Raw genomic sequence first — 21,440 nt, 5'->3', positions numbered from 1 at the left:
ATTTATCCTAATTTTATCTTTACATTTCATGTGAAATAGTCTCTGGTTATGAGAGTTTTGCATTGGTTTCCAGTGTCTCCGTGTATTTATGGAGGGTGGACCTTAGAAGGTGGCCTTTCCCACTGATTGGTCACATGCAGCCTCATCCTAAACTGGGAGTGTGCCAGTCTAATAACCATACTATAATGAGATATCCCTGGATAATCAGATAACCAGGTCTGTCTCAGTATGAAGAACTGAGGTAAACAAAGATAAAGCCTTTATTTGGTTCGGTTGTCCACCAGCTCCACACTCACATGAATACAGACAGCAGCTGCAAACCTCCATCTCCTGCGGTAAGGGGGTCACTTACCCAGTTACCATAACCTTCCCCCGCCGATCCATTTCTTTTACTGTTTTCCTCGCCTTTGCCCCCAAAGGTGCTGACTCCCACTGGGACATCATCCAAATGGTAATTCCTTGCGGCTGAGCCTCGATGGGGAGTGCTGGAGGAGGCTAATGAGTCCATTTGTAAACTAGAACCAAGTTATCCTCCTGAGCTGTGCTTTCCCATAAGGGGCAGTTAGCAGGCTGGGTTTACCCCCTGTGTAGCTCAGGGGGGCAGTGCGCAGGCTGGGATTACCCCCTGTGTAGCTCAGGGGGGCAGTGAGCAGGCTGGGAATACCCCCTCTCTCTGTAGCTCAGGGGGGCAGTGAGCAGGCTGGGATTACCCCCTCTCTGTAGTTCAGGGGACAGTGAGGAGGCTGGGTTTACCCCCTCTGTCTATAGCTCAGGGGGGCAGTGAGTAGGCTGGGTTTACCCCCTCTCTGTAGCTCAGGGAGGCAGTGAGTAGGCTGGATTTCTCCCCCTCTCTGTAGCTCAGGGGGGGCAGGGTGCAGGCTGGGTTTACCCCCTCTCTCTGTATCTCGGGTGGGGGGGGGGGGGGGATAATTTCTCCGTCCAAATGGCTGAGAATTGAGAGCAGAAATTACATTTCCAATCTTGCCCCACCCAATAGGGAAGAAAGATTTGAAATGTGATGGGCGGTGATGGGTCAGTTTGACCGGTTCTCATGTGACAGATCTCCAGATTGGACAATGATAGAAACCCTGCATTGTTGTAGCGCCGGTGGGTGATGGAAGGCACTGTCCCAAAGCACGGTGGGGGTTGGGGGAAGTTGAGAGTTGTGTTCTTTAAGTTGATGTTAATGAGCATTTCTCCCCCCAGGTGAGACTGGCTTTAATGAACGCCGAATATTTCATGAACAATGTTAAGAATAATGACTATGTGAAGGACAACGATGATTGTAAACCCATCATCATTAACGCACTGAAGGCCATGTACGACCTCAACATGAACGGACCTTCCAACTCGGATTTCCGCAACCCGTTGACCAGACCTCGGCTGCCCTATTCCATCCTGTTCGCTATCGGGGGCTGGAGTGGGGGAAGCCCCACTAACGCTATCGAGGCTTACGATGCCCGAGCAGACCGCTGGGTGAATGTGACCTGCGAGGAGGAGAGTCCCCGGGCTTACCATGGAGCCGCCTATCTGAACGGCTTTGTCTACATCATCGGCGGCTTCGACAGCGTCGATTATTTCAACAGCGTCAAGCGCTTTGACCCGGTGAAGCGGAGCTGGCAGCAAGTGGCTCCCATGCACTCCCGCCGCTGCTATGTCAGTGTCACTGTCCTCGACACCTTCATCTACGCCATGGGCGGGTTCGATGGTTACGTCCGTCTCAACACAGCCGAGAGATACGAACCCGAAACTAACCAGTGGACGTTGATTGCGCCAATGCACGAACAACGCAGCGACGCCAGCGCCACGACCCTGCACGGAAAGGTAATGGGAGGATTCACTCTGCAGGGCCCTTAGAAAGGCCAACAGCCTCTTTGTAATGGCAATTCTAATCCCCAACACCCAGACCCATTCCCAACCTCCCAGACCCATTCCCAACCTCCAGCACCCAGCCTCATTCCCAATTCCCCAGCACCCAGCCTCATTCCCAATCCCCAACACCCAGACCCATTCCCAACCTCCCAGACCCATTCCCAATCTCCAGCACCCAGCCTCATTCCCAATTCTCCAGCACCCAGACTCATTCTCAACCTCCAGCACCCAGACCCATTCCCAATCTCCAGCACCCAGACCCATTCCCAATCTCCAGCACCCAGACTCATTCCCAACCTCCAGCACCCAGACCCATTCCCAATCTCCAGCACCCAGACTCATTCCCAATTCCCCAGCACCCAGACCCATTCCCAATCCCCAGCACCCAGACCCATTCCCAACCTCCCAGACCCATTCCCAATCTCCAGCACCCAGCCTCATTCCCAATCCCCAGCACCCAGACTCATTCCCAACCTCCCAGACCCATTCCCAATTCCCCAGCACCCAGCCTCATTCCCAATCCCCAGCACCCAGACTCATTCCCAACCTCCCAGACCCATTCCCAATTCCCCAGCACCCAGCCTCATTCCCAATCCCCAGCACCCAGACTCATTCCCAACCTCCCATTCCCAATTCCCCAGCACCCAGACTCATTCTCAACCTCCAGCACCCAGACCCATTCCCAATCTCCAGCACCCAGACCCATTCCCAATCTCCAGCACCCAGACTCATTCCCAACCTCCAGCACCCAGACCCATTCCCAATCTCCAGCACCCAGACTCATTCCCAATTCCCCAGCACCCAGACCCATTCCCAATCCCCAGCACCCAGACCCATTCCCAACCTCCCAGACCCATTCCCAATCTCCAGCACCCAGCCTCATTCCCAATCCCCAGCACCCAGACTCATTCCCAACCTCCCAGACCCATTCCCAATTCCCCAGCACCCAGCCTCATTCCCAATCCCCAGCACCCAGACTCATTCCCAACCTCCCAGACCCATTCCCAATCCCCAGCACCCAGACTCATTCCCAACCTCCCATTCCCAATTCCCCAGCACCCAGACTCATTCCCAATCCCCCAGCACCAAACCCACTTCCATTTTCCAGCACCCAAGCTCATAGAAACATGGAAACATGAAGCAGGAGGAGGCCATTTGGCCCTTCGAGCCTGCTCCACCATTCATTTTGATCATGGCTGGTCATCGAATTCAATATCCTGACCCCCCCCCATCCCTTTAGCCCCAAGAACTATATCTTATTTTATTCTTGGAATCAAACAACGTTTTGGCCTCAACTACATTCTGTGGGAGTGAATTCCACACATTTACCACCCTCTGGGTGAAGAAATTTCTCCTCACCTCAGTTCTAAAAGGTTTATCCCTTATCCTCAAACTGTGACCCCCTAGTTCTGTTGGGAGGTTCACCCAGACTCATTCCCAACCTCCCAGCACCCCAACTCACAATGACCCTGGTATCTTATGGTTAGGGAGCTGCTGATTGGTTCATCCCTGGCGAGAGGTGGAGGAGTCAGCCAATCCATTTCGTTTCAAACACTAACCAATCATTGCTGGGATAAAGCTTAGCTCTCGGGTTTCTGCATTCACACAGGTGTCCGGGTGTGAATTATCTACAATTTACAATCTGGAGAATCTCTCCATTTCAATTCTCAATCTGGACTCTGCGCGTTGTATACAACATACCCCCAATGGCCCAAACATGTGGTAAGAAGTCTCACAACACCAGGTTAAAGTCCAACAGGTTTATTTGGTAGCAAAAGCCACTAGCTTTCAGAGCCCTTCATCAGGTAAGTGGGGTTTCAGTTCTCAAACAGGGCATATAAAGACACAAACTCAATTTACAAAATAATGGTTGGAATGCGAGTCTTTACAGGTAATCAAGTCTTAAAGGTACAGACAATGTGAGTGGAGAGAGGGTTAAGCACAGGTTAAAGAGATGTGTATTGTCTCCAGCTGGGACAGTTAGTGAGATTTTGCAAGCCCAGGCAAGTCGTGGGGGTTACAGATAGTGTGACATGAACCCAAGATCTCGGTTGAGGCCGTCCTCGTGTGTGGAACTTGGCTATCAGTCTCTGCTCAGCGATTCTGCGTTGTCGTGTGTCGTGAAGGCTGCCTTGGAGAACGCTTACCTGAAGATCAGAGGCCGAATGCCCGTGACTGCTGAAGTGTTCCCCAACAGGAAGAGAACACTCTTGCCTGGTGACTTTCCTGGGCTTGCAAAATCTCACTAACTGTACTGGTTGGAGACAATACACATCTCTTTAACCTGTGCTTAACCCTCTCTCCACTCACATTGTCTGTACCTTTAAGACTTGATTACCTGTAAAGACTCGCATTCCAATCACTATTTTGTAAATTGAGTTTGTGTCTCTATATGCCCTGTTTGTGAACTGAAATCCCACTCACCTGATGAAGAAGCAGCACTCTGAAAGCTAGTGGCTTTTGCTACCAAATAAACCTGTTGGATTTTAACCTGGTGTGAGACTTCTTACTGTGTTTACCCCAGTCCAACGCCGGCATCCCCACATCATGGCCAAACATGTGGCTCAGAGCTCTCCATAACGGACACTTGGGTAAAATTTCATCTCGAATGGCAGTGTAAAACAGGTGATGGTGGATTGATAGAATCACAGAATCCCTACAATGCAGAAGGAGGCCATTCGGCCCATCAAGCCTGCACTGATTCTTACCCAGGCTTAACACATTTACCCCTAACCTAGGCATCTTGGGACATTAAGAGTCAATTTAGCATGGCCAATCCACCTAACCTGCACATCTTTGGACTGTGGGAGGAAACCCATGCAGACACAGGGAGAACGTGCAAACTCCACACAGCCAGTCACCCAAGGCCGGAATTAAACCCAGGTCCCAGGCGCTGTGAAGCAGCAGTGCTAACCACTGTGCCACCGCCGTGCTGCCCATTACACGCAGCATCTGATATTTAACTCCATTGACCATGTAATGAGCGGCCGATCTGATGTAACCCTTTTTGCTTCAATGGCCAATACCCTGAGTGTCTAGGTTCACAGATGCCCACCTGGGTGAGGTATCGCGGGGGGGTAGCTGGAAGCTTGGGTCATACCCCTGTATGAACCCGCAGAATAAAGAACCTCACACGGAAAAGCAACACCTCTAAAGTCACAGAGCTCCTCTCCTCTGCCAGCTCGAGAATTAAAGGGAAGGTCAGAAATGCTGGGGTTAAGCTTTCATTTCATCAGGGATACAATCTTTTTGTTCCCAAGTTGAGGATAACATTAGTGTTGGGAAATGGACACTCCAGCAGCTTGTGAAGCCACCCAGTGGTTCAGCATGGTAGTTCCCACTGCTCTTCACTGTCACCAGATCCTCAATGTGTGTCTATATCCATGTCCAGTGAAATTGGTTTGAGGTGTCTGAAACTCATTTCACATCAGCCTTGGGGTCACAAACTCAGGAATCTTCAGCGCTTTGTCCAGACTGGATTTGAATCCAGGCCCCAGAGGTTGAAGATCAGTATTTAGCCCATTACCTTACCCTCTGTAGCATGACGCTACAGACTCTGATCCCCAGTGTAATATCGATGGAAATCACAGTGATACTCCCAAAAAGTGTCGTATCGTCTGACAAACTCTCTGAGCCTTTCATCGAAACTCACTCTGCAAACATCCAGAGTTATTCAGCGATCCAACCAACATGGTGCAACGATCAGAAAATCTTGCCAACAATTGTAACCTTTCCCCACTCTCTTAATCCAAGTCAGTCTAACTCCCCGCCGAAACTGTGACCTCTCACATTCTCACATACTCCACGGAGTTTACAATGCGGCCAAACTGTTTTGTGAATGTGATTTTTAGGAAGGTTCTTGATTGGGCCGATTACTGTTTGAAGTCCAACGTTTATCAGCAACATGGAAGGAAAATAGCACAGATGCTGGAAATGTGATAAACTAAGAAAATGCTGAAATACTCAAAACGGTTAGACGGCAACTGTGGAGAGAATAAGTACAGTTAATGTTTCAGATCGATGACCTTTGATGAGAACATTGGTTGTGAAAGACTGTGCCGAGGTTTGGAGCTTGTTTCAAGTGTTAGGATAGGTCAGGAAATTGGGGTGAAAAAATGAATTGAATGTTGGAAACATTCAGCAAGTCAGGCAGCAGATACAGGGAGAGAAATCAAGCGAATGCTTCAGGCCAATGGCGATTTATCAGTAAGGGAAGAATGGGATGGTTGAAGTGATTATCTGCAAATGATCATCAATGTTGCCAATCGGTAGCTTGTACCTGAGCAATGGTCAGACTCGATTACCCACTCACTGCTCGCTTACTCTTCACACATTTTAAAGTAAAAGTAAAGTTTATTGATTAGTCACAAGTAAGGCTTACATTAACACTGCAATGAAGTTACTGTGAAATTCCCCTAGTCCCCACACTCCGACGCCTGTTCGGGTCAATGCACCTAATCAGCATGTCTTTCAGACTGTGGGAGGAAACCGGAGCACCCAGAGGAAACCCACACAGACACGGGGAGAAGGTGCAAACTCCACACAGACAGGTGACCCAAGCCGGAAATCGAACCCGGGTCCCTGGCGCGGTGAGGCAGCAGTGCTAACCACTGTGCCGCAAAACACAAACAATCAAATGTCCAAAGTGCCCTTTAAATTCTGAACCTTTCCTCCAATACCTCATTAACCACCTCCAGAGATAACTAGGAACATTCAAGCTGAGATAGCATTATCATTGAACAAAACTATTCCCTTTAGTGTAAATTAGTCCTTCATCTCCATTCCATCTCCTCCTGGAATTGACGTCGGTACGAAGAATAATCAGTACTTACAGGGAGGCAGAATAAATGTAGAAAAATAGAAACAGGACTCTGGAAATGAGTCATCAAAGAGCTAGTTCCAGACATGCAACCAAAATAAAGCTTTGAGTCCTCATTCAGAACCCACAGAAGGAACAGTTTTTAACCACTTTGTAAATTTAAAAAAATAGTTACAATTTTCTCCAGTGGTAAATGCAACGGCTGGTGTGACTCTTGTTTCAATGTCTTTTGATGTTGCTGCCAAGACTTGCCTGGATGGGTGCAGCTCCAACGACACTCAAGGAGCTTGACACCATCCAGGACAAAGCAGCCCGCTTGATTGGCGCCAAATTTACAAACATTCAATCCCTCCACCACCAACGCTCAGTAGCAGCAGTGTGTACTATCTACAAGATGCACTGCAGCAATTCACCAAAGATCCTTAGACAGCACCTTCCAAACCCACGACCACTTCCATCTAGAAAGACAAGGACAGCAGATACTTGGGGACACCACCCACCTGTAAATTCCCCTCCAATAAGTTATTTTGAGAGACAGGATCTACAGGCATTTAGAGATGCAAGGACTGATTAGGGACAGTCAGTGTGGCTTTGTGAGTGGAAAATCATGTCTCACAAATTTGATTGAGTTTTTTGAAGGGGTAACCAAGAAGGTAGATGAGGGCAGAGCAGTTGATGTTGTCGACATGGACTTTAGCAAGGCCTTTGACAACCGCATAGTAGGTTGTTGCATAAGGTTAAATCTCACGGGATCCAGGGTGAGGTAGCTAAATGGATACAAAATGGCTTGATGACAGAAGCCAGAGGGTGGTTGTAGAGGGTTGTTTTTCAAACTGGAGGCCTGTGACCAGCGGTGTGCCTCAGGGATCAGTGCTGGGTCCACTGTTATTTGTCATTTATATTAATGATTTGGATGAGAATATAGGGGGCATGGTTAGTAAGTTTGCAGATGACACCAAGATTGGTGGCATAGTGGAATTAGCCAAGGTTCCTGTTGCTACAATATGTGTGACTGTTGTGTGACAATATGATTAGACTCTGTTGTGATGTCAGCTGCTTTGACAGTTTCTGGATTCACACCTGAAAGGTTTGGGTAAGTTTCTGAGTGCTGGGGTTTCTTATAGATTAAAGATCTGTGTTGAAAAGAATGGGAAGAAATGCAGGATGTACAGAGGGGACAAAATAAATTATTAATAGTTTTGAAGAAGAGTCATATTGGACTCAGAACGTTAACTCTGTTTCTCTCTCCACAGATGCTGCCAGACCTGCTGAGTTTTTCCAGCATTTTCTGTTTTCATTTCCGATTTCCAGCATTTGCAGTGTTTTGCTTTTGCTAAATTATTAAAGCTGTCTTGAGTCTTTACTTTAGTTTTTAAATATGTTCTCAAATAACCTGAAATACTAATAAATATCTTCAAAGTTAGACTGAAGTTACAGAGACTGCAGAATCCTGGAATGATACAGCAGAGGAAATAGTGACCAGCCCATCATGTCTCTGCTAGCTTCCAATTAGCCCCACTCTCCTGCTCTTACCCCAGAGCCCTGCAAGTAATACAACATCACAGTGAAGCCAGAGGTGTAGAGGAATAGAGCATGTTACAGCTCCACAAAGCCAAGAGGAGTTCCGAATCTGTCACTGTGCCCACACCAGCAAACTCTGAGCCTGATTCCATTTGGCACTGAGCAGGTCTATTACTCAATTCTGTGGAATTCAAACACAAAAACAGAAAATGCTGGAAAAACCCAGTCCGCATGAGTCTCCAACATAAACGAAAGCTCTGATGAAGTGTTAACTCTGCTTCTCTCTCCACAGATCTGAGTTTATCCAGCAATTTCTGTTTTTGTTTCAGATTCTAGCATTCACAGTATTTTCCTTTTATCGTTGGAATTCAGATATTGATGTACTAATTGTGTTTGGTTCCAAGTTATTTAAGGCAGATTTTGAAAATATAGCAGAATGATATTAATGACACTCTATTGCAATCTAGTGCCGGAGGAACAGTAGCAAACTTATTTCTAGTAATGTATGAATGATTAAGATTTTTCTATCACTTGGTGTGAAATATCTGGTGGTTTAAATGTATTCAATCTTATTCATAGGATCACGGTTAGTGAACGAGCCCGGGGAGGGGTGGGTGGGGGTAGGGAGTGGATGGAGCTGATGTATGGTAGGGGATGGGTGTTGGGGATAGGTGGGGGTGGGTGGTGAGGGATGGGTGGGGGGTTGGATGGGAGGGATTGGATGGGAGGGGTTGGGTGGGGGGGGGGGGGGGGTAGGGGGGATTTTGAATGGCTTCCCCCTGTTTCTAAATCCAACAAGAGTGATCGCAAATCAGGAAAGGAACCCCTGCTGACTTTTCCCCTTCTTAGCCCAGAGATACAAATTCATTGTAAGAGATTGAACCACTGCCCCAGACTGAGATCAGCAAAGTTAGCAGAGACTGTGGATCATACCTGGGACCATTCTGACTGGCAAGGTTCAGTACTGCAACAGGTGACACATTTACACATTAAGCCTTGAGTTATAAGGAGAGGCTGGATAGACTTTTTTCCCTGGAGCGTAGGGGGCTGAAGGGTGATCTTATAGAGGTCTATAAAATAATGAGGGGCACAGATCAGCTAGATAGTCAATATCTTCTCCCAAAAGTAGGGAAGTCTAAAACTAGAGGGCATAGGTTTAAGGCGAGAGGGGAGAGATACAAAAGTGTCCAGAGGGGCAATTTTTTCACACAGAGGGTGGTGAGTGTCTGGAACAAGCTGCCAGAGGTAGTAGTAGAGGCGGGTACAATTCTGTCTTTTAAAAAATGTTTAGACAGTTACATGGGTAAGATGGGTATAGAGGGATATGGGCCAAATGCGGGCAATTGGGACTAGCTTAGTGGTTAAAAAAAGGGGCAGCCATGGACAAGTTGGGCTGAGGGGCCTGTTTCCATGCTGTAAACCTCAATGTCTCTAAGACATTAGGTCTATTAACTTGAGCACTTTGAATTCTTTTCATGGTATCAACTGTCCAATGGACACAGGCTGTCTCAATAATTCAATGTCTTAAGGAGTGGAGATAACCATGGTTTCATCCATTAGTAAGTTCTCAGTACTCTACCTCCCACCATCTTTCCGGACCGCCAGTTTCACAGATGCACATGTCTGTAAACAGGTAAATTCCTGCAGCTACAGTTCAGCTTTTAGTTTGACAGGATTGACGTAACAATGCTGCTGAGAGCAAGACACTTAAGAAAGATTGGGATAAGAAAATATGAATCAACTTGTCAGGTACAAACTCTACAATTGCCCAGATCAGAGATTCTGCACCGGTGATGGACCCTCGCCCATCGACATTCTGTGGACTCTGCCTCCATTGAGGAAAAGATGTATCGGCGCTCCCTGATCCCCAAAGAGAATTGAACAGAACACCTGAATATTCACCTAACCTCACAACCCCACTGTTTAACCATGGCTTGCAGAGATCTAGTCTAGACACAGCCATCCACATAGGAATTAGCCTAAACGCTGAGGGTGGGGATACTTGGGTCTATAGCAAAATAGTTTTGCTCATCCCTGTTTATATTTAACCACAGTAAGAAGTTTAACAACACCAGGTTAAAGTCCAACAGGTTTATTTGGTAGCAAAAGCCACACAAGCTTTCGGAGCTGCATGCCCCTTCTTCAGGTGAGTGGGAATTCTGTTCACAAACAGGGCATATAAAGACACAAACTCAATTTACATGAATAATGGTTGGAATGCGAATACTTACAGCTAATCAAGTCTTTAAGAAACAAAACAACGTGAGTGGAGAGAGCATCAAGACAGGCTAAAAAGATGTGTATTGTCTACACATCTTATACACATCTTTTTAGCCTGTCTTGATGCTCTCTCCACTCACGTTGTTTTGTTTCTTAAAGACTTGATTAGTTGTAAGTATTCGCATTCCAACCATTATTCATGTAAATTGAGTTTGTGTCTTTATAAGCTCTGTTTGTGAACGGAATTCCCACTCACCTGAAGAAGGGGCTTGCAGCTCCGAAAGCTTGTGTGGCTTTTGCTACCAAATAAACCTGTTGGACTTTAACCTGGTGTTGTTAAACTTCTTACTGTGTTTACCCCAGTCCAACGCCAGCATCTCCACATCATGACTTATATTTAACCATACATGTTTTAAATAATTCAAGTATGAATTTTGATAATTGACCCTTTATACCCGAGTCCTGTTGAAACATCCGCTCTCTCTTATATTTGGCTCTCCCTCTGGTTTCGCTCCCCTGCTTTTTAAATGAATACTTACCCACAATCATTGATTCCCTCATTATTCTAAAAAATTGCCCTTAATCTTCAGTTTTCAATAATGAAGTCTAATTCAAAGTGTGGCACACCAAGGATCAATCTAGCTTCACCATCTCCTGTTTAAGTAATGCCTGGTGTGCCACATCTAACACATTCCTTCCCGCTCACGGCCATCTAGCTGTGCTTTCCTCTTCACCTCAGGTCTACATATGCGGAGGATTCAATGGTAATGAATGCTTGTTCACAGCCGAGTTCTACACTCCCGAAACCAACCAGTGGACAACCATAGCGCCCATGAGAAGCAGGCGTAGTGGTGTTGGAGTTATAGCTTATGGTGAATGTGTCTACGCAGTAAGTGATACCAGCTTGTAATTATACCACACTTTTAACACGGCTAAATCTCCCAAGGAGTTTTTCAACTTGGGGTTAATAGAAAGGGGAACGTTAGACTGAACAAGAAGATTTTAAGGAGACTTCTGATGTGGGAGATTTTAAAAAAATACTCCATTCTTAAAGTTACAAAAGCCAAAGTGGAGAGTGGAGGGGCCAGCCGGAATCCGTCTCCTTGCTCCAAAAAACAATTCAAATTGAATCCAATCCATGGTCCCAAGAGAGACAAACAAGGTCCAAGCTGATATGAAAAGGCATTGCATCCCATCTTGGGCTAGACCTTAATCCAAAGGCTAAGAAACTTGGCAAGGAGAGAGTGAGTCCCAGATATTGGGTGGCAGGGAAACTGGGCACTGCTGCCAGTGATGGAGAAGAATGCACTTGACACCAATACAAGCTTGTCCACTGGTCTAGGGGGAGTTGCAGAGGTTGAGAGAGTGAGACCAGGGCCTGGGGAGGCTGGTGATTTTGAAATGGGCTTTGAAGAACAGGGTAAAGCCAGAGAGACATGAATTCCCACCAAACATTTTGAGGTCAGATGTCAGTCCGGGACCCCGCCATTCCCTCGGTTCCAAATTCAGCCACCCTCCTGCCAAATTCGCACCATCTGGCCAGACCTTGCTGTGCGGCTGCAGCGAGGGTCAGTCTGCACAGAGAGGGGACAGGGGGCAGTCTGCCCAGAGAAAGGGGGCAGTCTGCACAGAGAGGGGACAGGGGGCAGTCTGCCCAGAGAAAGGGGGCAGTCTGCACAGAGAGGGGACAGGGAGCAGTCTGCATTGAGAGGGGACAGGGAGCAGTCTGCATTGAGAGGGGACAGGGAGCAGTCTGCATTGAGAGAGGACAGGGAGCAGTCTGCATTGAGAGGGGACAGGGAGCAGTCTGCACAGAGAGGGGACAGTCTGCCCAGAGAGGGGACAGGGGGCAGTCTGCACAGAGAGGGGACAGGGAGCAGTCTGCACAGAGAGGGGACAGGGAGCAGTCTGCACAGAGAGGGGACAGGGAGCAGTCTGCACAGAGAGGGGACAGGGAGCAGTCTGCACAGAGAGAGGGACAGGGAGCAGTCTGCACAGAGAGAGAGGACAGGGAGCAGTCTGCACAGAGAGGGGACAGGGAGCAGTCTGCCCAGAGAAAGGGAGCAGTCTGCACAGAGAGAGGGGACAGGGAGCAGTCTGCACAGAGAGAGGGGGCAGTCTGCCCCGAGAGAGGGACAGGGAGCAGTCTGCACAGAGAGAGAGGACAGGGAGCAGTCTGCACAGAGAGGGGACAGGGAGCAGTCTGCACAGAGAGGGGACAGGGAGCAGTCTGCACAGAGAGAGGGACAGGGAGCAGTCTGCCCAGAGAGGGGACAGGGAGCAGTCTGCACAGAGAGAGGGGACAGGGAGCAGTCTGCACAGAGAGGACAGGGAGCAGTCTGCACAGAGAGAGGGGGCAGTCTGCACAGAGAGGGGACAGGGAGCAGTCTGCACAGAGAGAGAGGACAGGGGGCAGTCTGCACAGAGAGAGAGGACAGGGAGCAGTCTGCACAGAGAGAGAGGACAGGGAGCAGTCTGCACAGAGAGAGAGGACAGGGAGCAGTCTGCACAGAGAGAGAGGACAGGGAGCAGTCTGCACAGAGAGAGAGGACAGGGAGCAGTCTGCACAGAGAGAGAGGACAGGGAGCAGTCTGCACAGAGAGGGGACAGGGAGCAGTCTGCACAGAGAGAGGGGACAGGGAGCAGTCTGCACAGAGAGAGGGGACAGGGAGCAGTCTGCACAGAGAGAGGGGACAGGGACCAGTCTGCACAGAGAGAGAGGACAGGGAGCAGTCTGCCCAGAGAGGGGACAGGGAGCAGTCTGCACAGAGAGGGGACAGGGAGCAGTCTGCACAGAGAGGGGACAGGGAGCAGTCTGCACAGAGAGAGGACAGGGGGCAGTCTGCACAGAGAGAGGACAGGGGGCAGTCTGCACAGAGAGGGGACAGGGAGCAGTCTGCACAGAGAGGGGGCAGTCTGCACAGAGAGGGGGCAGTCTGCACAGAGAGGGGGCAGTCTGCACAGAGAGGGGGCAGTCTGCACAGAGAGGGGGCAATCTGCACAGAGAGGGGGCAGTCTGCACAGAGAGGGGGCAGTCTGCACAGAGAGAGGGGACAGGGAGCAGTCTGCACAGAGAGGGGACAGGGAGCAGTCTGCACAGAGAGGGGACAGGGAGCAGTCTGCACAGAGAGGGGACAGGGAGCAGTCTGCACAGAGAGAGGGGACAGGGAGCAGTCTGCACAGAGAGAGGGGACAGGGAGCAGTCTGCCCAGAGAGAGGGGACAGGGAGCAGTCTGCACAGAGAGGGGGCAGTCTGCACAGAGAGGGGGCAGTCTGCACAGAGAGGGACAGGGAGCAGTCTGCACAGAGAGGGGACAGGGAGCAGTCTGCACAGAGAGGGGACAGGGAGCAGTCTGCACAGAGAGAGGACAGGGAGCAGTCTGCACAGAGAGGGGACAGGGAGCAGTCTGCACAGAGAGGGGACAGGGAGCAGTCTGCACAGAGAGGGGACAGGGAGCAGTCTGCACAGAGAGGGGACAGGGAGCAGTCTGCACAGAGAGGGGACAGGGAGCAGTCTGCACAGAGAGGGGACAGGGAGCAGTCTGCACAGAGAGGGGACAGGGAGCAGTCTGCACAGAGAGAGGGACAGGGAGCAGTCTGCACAGAGAGAGAGGACAGGGAGCAGTCTGCACAGAGAGGGGACAGGGAGCAGTCTGCCCAGAGAAAGGGAGCAGTCTGCACAGAGAGAGGGGACAGGGAGCAGTCTGCACAGAGAGAGGGGGCAGTCTGCCCCGAGAGAGGGACAGGGAGCAGTCTGCACAGAGAGAGAGGACAGGGAGCAGTCTGCACAGAGAGGGGACAGGGAGCAGTCTGCACAGAGAGGGGACAGGGAGCAGTCTGCACAGAGAGAGGGACAGGGAGCAGTCTGCCCAGAGAGGGGACAGGGAGCAGTCTGCACAGAGAGAGGGGACAGGGAGCAGTCTGCACAGAGAGGACAGGGAGCAGTCTGCACAGAGAGAGGGGGCAGTCTGCACAGAGAGGGGACAGGGAGCAGTCTGCACAGAGAGAGAGGACAGGGAGCAGTCTGCACAGAGAGAGAGGACAGGGAGCAGTCTGCACAGAGAGAGAGGACAGGGAGCAGTCTGCACAGAGAGAGAGGACAGGGAGCAGTCTGCACAGAGAGAGAGGACAGGGAGCAGTCTGCACAGAGAGAGAGGACAGGGAGCAGTCTGCACAGAGAGGGGACAGGGAGCAGTCTGCACAGAGAGAGGGGACAGGGAGCAGTCTGCACAGAGAGAGGGGACAGGGAGCAGTCTGCACAGAGAGAGGGGACAGGGACCAGTCTGCACAGAGAGAGAGGACAGGGAGCAGTCTGCCCAGAGAGGGGACAGGGAGCAGTCTGCACAGAGAGGGGACAGGGAGCAGTCTGCACAGAGAGAGGACTGGGGGCAGTCTGCACAGAGAGAGGACAGGGGGCAGTCTGCACAGAGAGGGGACAGGGAGCAGTCTGCACAGAGAGGGGGCAGTCTGCACAGAGAGGGGGCAGTCTGCACAGAGAGGGGGCAGTCTGCACAGAGAGGGGGCAGTCTGCACAGAGAGGGGGCAGTCTGCACAGAGAGGGGGCAGTCTGCACAGAGAGAGGGGACAGGGAGCAGTCTGCACAGAGAGGGGACAGGGAGCAGTCTGCACAGAGAGGGGACAGGGAGCAGTCTGCACAGAGAGGGGACAGGGAGCAGTCTGCACAGAGAGAGGGGACAGGGAGCAGTCTGCACAGAGAGAGGGGACAGGGAGCAGTCTGCCCAGAGAGAGGGGACAGGGAGCAGTCTGCACAGAGAGGGGGCAGTCTGCACAGAGAGGGGGCAGTCTGCACAGAGAGGGACAGGGAGCAGTCTGCACAGAGAGGGACAGGGAGCAGTCTGCACAGAGAGAGGGGACAGGGAGCAGTCTGCACAGAGAGGGGACAGGGAGCAGTCTGCACAGAGAGGGGACAGGGAGCAGTCTGCACAGAGAGGGGACAGGGAGCAGTCTGCACAGAGAGGGGACAGGGAGCAGTCTGCACAGAGAGAGGGGACAGGGAGCAGTCTGCACAGAGAGAGGGGACAGGGAGCAGTCTGCCCCGAGAGGGGACAGGGAGCAGTCTGCACAGAGAGAGGGGACAGGGAGCAGTCTGCCCAGAGAGGGGACAGGGAGCAGTCTGCACAGAGAGAGGGGACAGGGAGCAGTCTGCACAGAGAGAGGGGACAGGGACCAGTCTGCACAGAGAGAGGGGACAGGGAGCAGTCTGCCCCGAGAGGGGACAGGGAGCAGTCTGCACAGAGAGAGGGGACAGGGAGCAGTCTGCCCAGAGAGGGGACAGGGAGCAGTCTGCACAGAGAGAGGGGACAGGGAGCAGTCTGCACAGAGAGAGGGGACAGGGACCAGTCTGCACAGAGAGAGGGGACAGGGACCAGTCTGCCCAGAGAGGGGACAGGGAGCAGTCTGCACAGAGAGGGGACAGGGAGCAGTCTGCACAGAGAGGGGACAGGGAGCAGTCTGCACAGAGAGAGGACAGGGGGCAGTCTGCACAGAGAGAGGACAGGGGGCAGTCTGCACAGAGAGGGGACAGGGAGCAGTCTGCACAGAGAGGGGGCAGTCTGCACAGAGAGGGGGCAGTCTGCACAGAGAGGGGGCAGTCTGCACAGAGAGGGGGCAGTCTGCACAGAGAGGGGGCAGTCTGCACAGAGAGGGGGCAGTCTGCACAGAGAGGGGGCAGTCTGCACAGAGAGGGGGCAGTCTGCACAGAGAGGGGGCAGTCTGCACAGAGAGGGGGCAGTCTGCACAGAGAGGGGGCAGTCTGCACAGAGAGGGGGCAGTCTGCACAGAGAGGGGGCAGTCTGCACAGAGAGAGGGGACAGGGAGCAGTCTGCACAGAGAGGGGACAGGGAGCAGTCTGCACAGAGAGGGGACAGGGAGCAGTCTGCACAGAGAGGGGACAGGGAGCAGTCTGCACAGAGAGAGGGGACAGGGAGCAGTCTGCACAGAGAGAGGGGACAGGGAGCAGTCTGCCCAGAGAGAGGGGACAGGGAGCAGTCTGCACAGAGAGGGGGCAGTCTGCACAGAGAGGGGGCAGTCTGCACAGAGAGGGACAGGGAGCAGTCTGCACAGAGAGGGACAGGGAGCAGTCTGCACAGAGAGAGGGGACAGGGAGCAGTCTGCACAGAGAGGGGACAGGGAGCAGTCTGCACAGAGAGGGGACAGGGAGCAGTCTGCACAGAGAGGGGACAGGGAGCAGTCTGCACAGAGAGGGGACAGGGAGCAGTCTGCACAGAGAGAGGGGACAGGGAGCAGTCTGCACAGAGAGAGGGGACAGGGAGCAGTCTGCACAGAGAGAGGGGACAGGGAGCAGTCTGCACAGAGAGAGGGGACAGGGAGCAGTCTGCCCCGAGAGGGGACAGGGAGCAGTCTGCACAGAGAGAGGGGACAGGGAGCAGTCTGCCCAGAGAGGGGACAGGGAGCAGTCTGCCCAGAGAGGGGACAGGGAGCAGTCTGCCCAGAGAGGGGGCAGTCTGCACAGAGAGAGGACAGGGAGCAGTCTGCACAGAGAGAGGACAGGGAGCAGTCTGCACAGAGAGGGGACAGGGAGCAGTCTGCACAGAGAGGGGACAGGGAGCAGTCTGCACAGAGAGGGGACAGGGGGCAGTCTGCACAGAGAGAGGACAGGGAGCAGTCTGCACAGAGAGGGGACAGGGAGCAGTCTGCACAGAGAGGGGACAGGGAGCAGTCTGCCCAGAGAAAGGGGGCAGTCTGCACAGAGAGAGGGACAGGGAGCAGTCTGCACAGAGAGAGGGACAGGGAGCAGTCTGCACAGAGAGGGGACAGGGAGCAGTCTGCACAGAGAGGGGACAGGGAGCAGTCTGCACAGAGAGGGGACAGGGGGCAGTCTGCACAGAGAGAGGACAGGGAGCAGTCTGCACAGAGAGGGTCAGTCTGCACAGAGAGGGGACAGGGAGCAGTCTGCACAGAGAGGGGACAGGGGGCAGTCTGCACAGAGAGGGGACAGGGGGCAGTCTGCCCAGAGAAAGGGGGCAGTCTGCACAGAGAGGGGACAGGGAGCAGTCTGCCCAGAGAAAGGGGGCAGTCTGCACAGAGAGAGGGACAGGGGGCAGTCTGCACAGAGAGAGGGGACAGGGAGCAGTCTGCACAGAGAGGGGACAGGGAGCAGTCTGCACAGAGAGGGGACAGGGAGCAGTCTGCCCAGAAAAAGGGGGCAGTCTGCACAGAGAGGGGACAGGGGGCAGTCTGCACAGAGAGGGGACAGGGAGCAGTCTGCCCAGAGAAAGGGGGCAGTCTGCACAGAGAGAGGGGACAGGGGGCAGTCTGCCCAGAGAGAGGGGGCAGTCTGCACAGAGAGAATAAAAAGGACAGGAATAAAGGGGTGAGCAGCAGCATTTTATACGATGCAGAATGAACATCACATTTTCCTTATTTCTGTCAATATGAAGGATGCTGGGATTATTTGCCAATTTCTCCCATTATCCAAGATACTGGCTTATTCTTTTTCCAATCCAAGTTTCACTCAGGGCTGCATTCTTTGGTGAATAAATAATCAGCAACAAGAGGCTCAAACTGACACTTTCTATGGCGTCTTGTAAACTTGCAGATTTTAATATTCTCCCCCGTGCCTCGCATCCAATCAAATGGAAAAAATGAAACAATCCTGGCAGCGTTGGAAGTGCTTGTTGAAGTGTTCACCATCTGACAACTTACTTTGTCATATCACTTCTAATGTTAGAAACATCCTAAAATACTTCGTGGACTGGGCAGGAGAACTGGCTGTAATTAACAGGGGAGATGTCCAAAGGCAGGTTTGAGGAACCTGTGAATGGCAGGGAGAGTGATTTCAAGGATTGAGAAAACTCTTTAGGAAGAGTTTTAATTCAACAAATTCAGATGATTTGCCCTACCCCACCTCGACCCCTTTGTTTTCATTTTATTTAATTTTTAACTGTTCTCTACCTTTTATTTTTTATTGTCTTTATTTTTCTTCCCTTCTTTCCCCTATTTTCTTCCCCCTTTTTCTCAGTTTTACCTCTCCCCCCCCCTCTCCCCCCACATCTTCATCTGTCACAGTTTACCCTCTGATTTCAGCTTCTCTGCCGTTTGGCCATTCACACCTTCTATTCTCTCTATGGGCTGCCATTAGCAGCTTTTCTCCTGGTTTCTGTGGCTATGACTCACCTTTCATTCCCTCACCCTGCAGTATAAATATCTCCCACTTTCTCTGCCTTTTAGCTTTGCCAAAGGGTCATCTGGACTCGAAACGACAGCTTTTTTCTCTCCTTACAGATGCTGCCAGACCCGCTGTGATTTTCCAGCATTTTCTCTTTTGGATTCAGATTGCAGCATCTGCAATAATTTGCTTTTATATTATGAAGAGTTGAGGAATGAGATTGCAGGGATTAAGGCGACTGAAAGCAGAAAGTGGGTGATGGGGTGGACACGTGTGGCCAGAAGGACCTTCCTGACCCCAAGATGAGACTGTGGTGATTTAACATGGGGGCTGTTTGAAGTTGAATTATGTGAGCCAACATTGTATAATCCATTAAATCCATTCCCTTGTCCCAACGGTAGGCCCACCTTCAGAACGGTTGGGGAGGGGGAGGGGGGTGTTGAATGAGAGGGAGATGCTTATTCCAGGAGGCGTGCAGTGAGGTGTCATTAATCAGTCTAGAATTCTACAGTCTGGCAAGAAACAGCACTGTGGGAATCGATACAAAACAGTTTCTATATATTCCCCCAGACATTTATTCTAACCCTAAATACAATGGTTCCCATTAGAAGTATTGTTAACTGGTGGATGCTGAGTAATAACCAATTGAACAAGTTCATGTATTTTAATTGATCTTAACCCCCACCCACCCAGCTGGGACATCACTGAACCCTCGGAATGACAGCACAAGAGGCCATGAAGCCCACTCCGATTGTGACTGTGTCACTCCTAACTAACTCCAGCTGCAACTAACCTTCCCAGAACTTTCCTCTGTCCCTGCATCTCCTTTCTTTCCAGCTGTCACCCTTGAGGAAATGGGTAACACTCAGAGGCAGCAGGTTACGGGTTCAAGCCCCAGTCCGGACACCTGAGCACTGAGTTCGTTACTGAGTGGGCGCTGCCTTTCCGAGAGAGATTCCCCATCTGCTCCCTGAGCTGACATGGAAGATCCCATGGCTCTATTCTGAAGAGCAGAGGTGTTCTCCTCGGCGTCCTAGACAACATTTACCCTTCAAACAATACTGTTAAAGCAGAGGATCTGGTCATTGACCACATTGTGGTTGTGGGATCTTGCTGTGTGTAAATTGGCTGTCAAGTTTCCAGCATTATAACAGTGACTGCACTTAAAGTGCTGATTTGTCTGTAAAATGTTCTGGGCCATGCTGAGATTGTAAAAAAATAACATAGAAAGGCAAACTCTTTCATTTATTTTGGTAAATAGTTATTCAGTGTACCTGGAGCAGGAACTGGGGGGCACGGCTAAGAAGGGAAATCGATGAAAGAGCATTTTATAGACTTTTCCCATTTCCTCACAATTTTGAAAGCTGCAGCTCATCACCTCAAAACCTTTTTCCCAATGAGAAATATTTCTTTAAAAAACTTTTTTCTCGTGAGTTTGACTCCCAGTTTCCAGCGTTATCTTCGTTTCGTCCTTTCTCAGGGACAAGAATTCTCTTTAGCTGGCCCAGTGCAGAGTGGTTAATAACCTGCCCACAGTTAAACTATCTGGGCTGGAGAGTAGGGCTGGAAGAGTGCTAGTTACAAACCATGTATTCTGCAAGGAAATGCAGCACTTCCTCTGTGATGAACACGTTGCTTCTCCTCCCCCTTTTTGAACGGCAGGTTGGAGGCTTCGACGGGGCGAACCGTCTGCGGAGTGCCGAGGCTTACAGCCCCCTCACCAACACCTGGCGCACCTTGCCCACCATGTTCAACCCGCGGAGCAATTTTGGAATTGAGGTGGTGGACGATCTCCTCTTTGTCGTGGGCGGCTTCAACGGCTTCACCACAACGTTCAACGTGGAGTGCTACGACGAGAAGACGGACGAGTGGTACGACGCCCACGACATGAGTATTTACCGCAGCGCCCTGAGCTGCTGTGTGGTGCCCGGACTGCCCAATGTGAGGGAGTATGCCGCCCCCAGAGACAGCTTGCTGGGGTTACTATCCCGTGAGGAACAGATCAAATACTCTGCCTCTACCAGTCTCTTAGCGGTATGATCTCTGCACTGACAACCCGATTACTCTTTTGCTGTTACCAATAAAATATTTTCCTGAAGAATCAACAGTGTAATAACCATAAAGAAAACTTATTTTTAAATAAAATTTTAAGCACAGTGTGAAGATTGGTCTGCATATGTTAATTGGTCACTGCGATGAAGAATCTTAAAGGATCTGTGCGGTACAATGGGAAGAACATCAATAAAAGCACCTTTATTCTGGGGTAAGTAACAGCCAGCACATTGCCCTTAACGCTGTACCGACACAGGAAGAGTGCATCTATCCCCTGGCAATTTCTACTCAGGGATAAAGGGTAAGAAAGTGACTTCCCTCACGGCAAAGGTCTGAGCTAAGAGAAGACTGAAAGCTGCACTGACGGAGGGTCATCCAGACTCTCAACGTTGGCTCTATTCTCTCTCCACAAAGACTGTCAGACTTGCTGAGATTTTTCAGCATTTTCGGTTTTTGTGACTGGAGGAACTTAGATCCTTCCACTGAGAACAGTGTGGCAGATGTGATCTCATGTGAGATTCAGAAGCTGGATAAAGGAATTGAATAATGCATTAAATTAGATTGCAGCAGGGTAGAACAGAGGGTTAAATGTCTAAATTAATAAAATGTATAATTAAAGGTAAATATGGAACGGAAATCTTCATAAAAAGTGCTCAGTAGCTGCAACGAGGTCTGATGAAAAGAATCCAGCATTTCTGTAATCATTGTGCTCAGAGTGTGGGGATACAAGAACGCATGGATGGAAGCAAATTAAGAGGACGAACCAGGTCATCACAGGAACACCGGAAAAATGAAAGTTTCTTAGTG

General features: G+C 50.8%; 1 protein-coding gene across 2 annotated transcripts in view; it reads left to right on the top strand.

Annotated features, from left to right (window-relative positions):
• Nucleotides 1–20,742, top strand: part of LOC144500997 (kelch-like protein 10) — a 29,533-nt gene extending 8,791 nt beyond the window's left edge. The window contains exons 3-5 of one of the 2 annotated variants that reach the window (XM_078224502.1): nucleotides 1,207–1,824; nucleotides 11,172–11,321; nucleotides 20,244–20,742. In XM_078224502.1, coding sequence (XP_078080628.1) covers nucleotides 1,207–1,824; nucleotides 11,172–11,321; nucleotides 20,244–20,621 — 1,146 coding nt within the window. In that variant the 3' untranslated portion in view covers nucleotides 20,622–20,742. The remainder of the gene's footprint in view (nucleotides 1–1,206; nucleotides 1,825–11,171; nucleotides 11,322–20,243) is intronic. The other variant, XM_078224503.1, reaches the window with a different exon arrangement.
• The last annotated feature ends 698 nt before the right edge of the window (nucleotides 20,743–21,440 follow it).

Source organism: Mustelus asterias, chromosome 11 (assembly GCF_964213995.1).
Source record: "Mustelus asterias chromosome 11, sMusAst1.hap1.1, whole genome shotgun sequence".
In the NCBI taxonomy this organism is placed as follows: Eukaryota; Metazoa; Chordata; class Chondrichthyes; order Carcharhiniformes; family Triakidae; genus Mustelus; species Mustelus asterias.
This window is presented reverse-complemented; position numbering and strand designations above follow the sequence as displayed.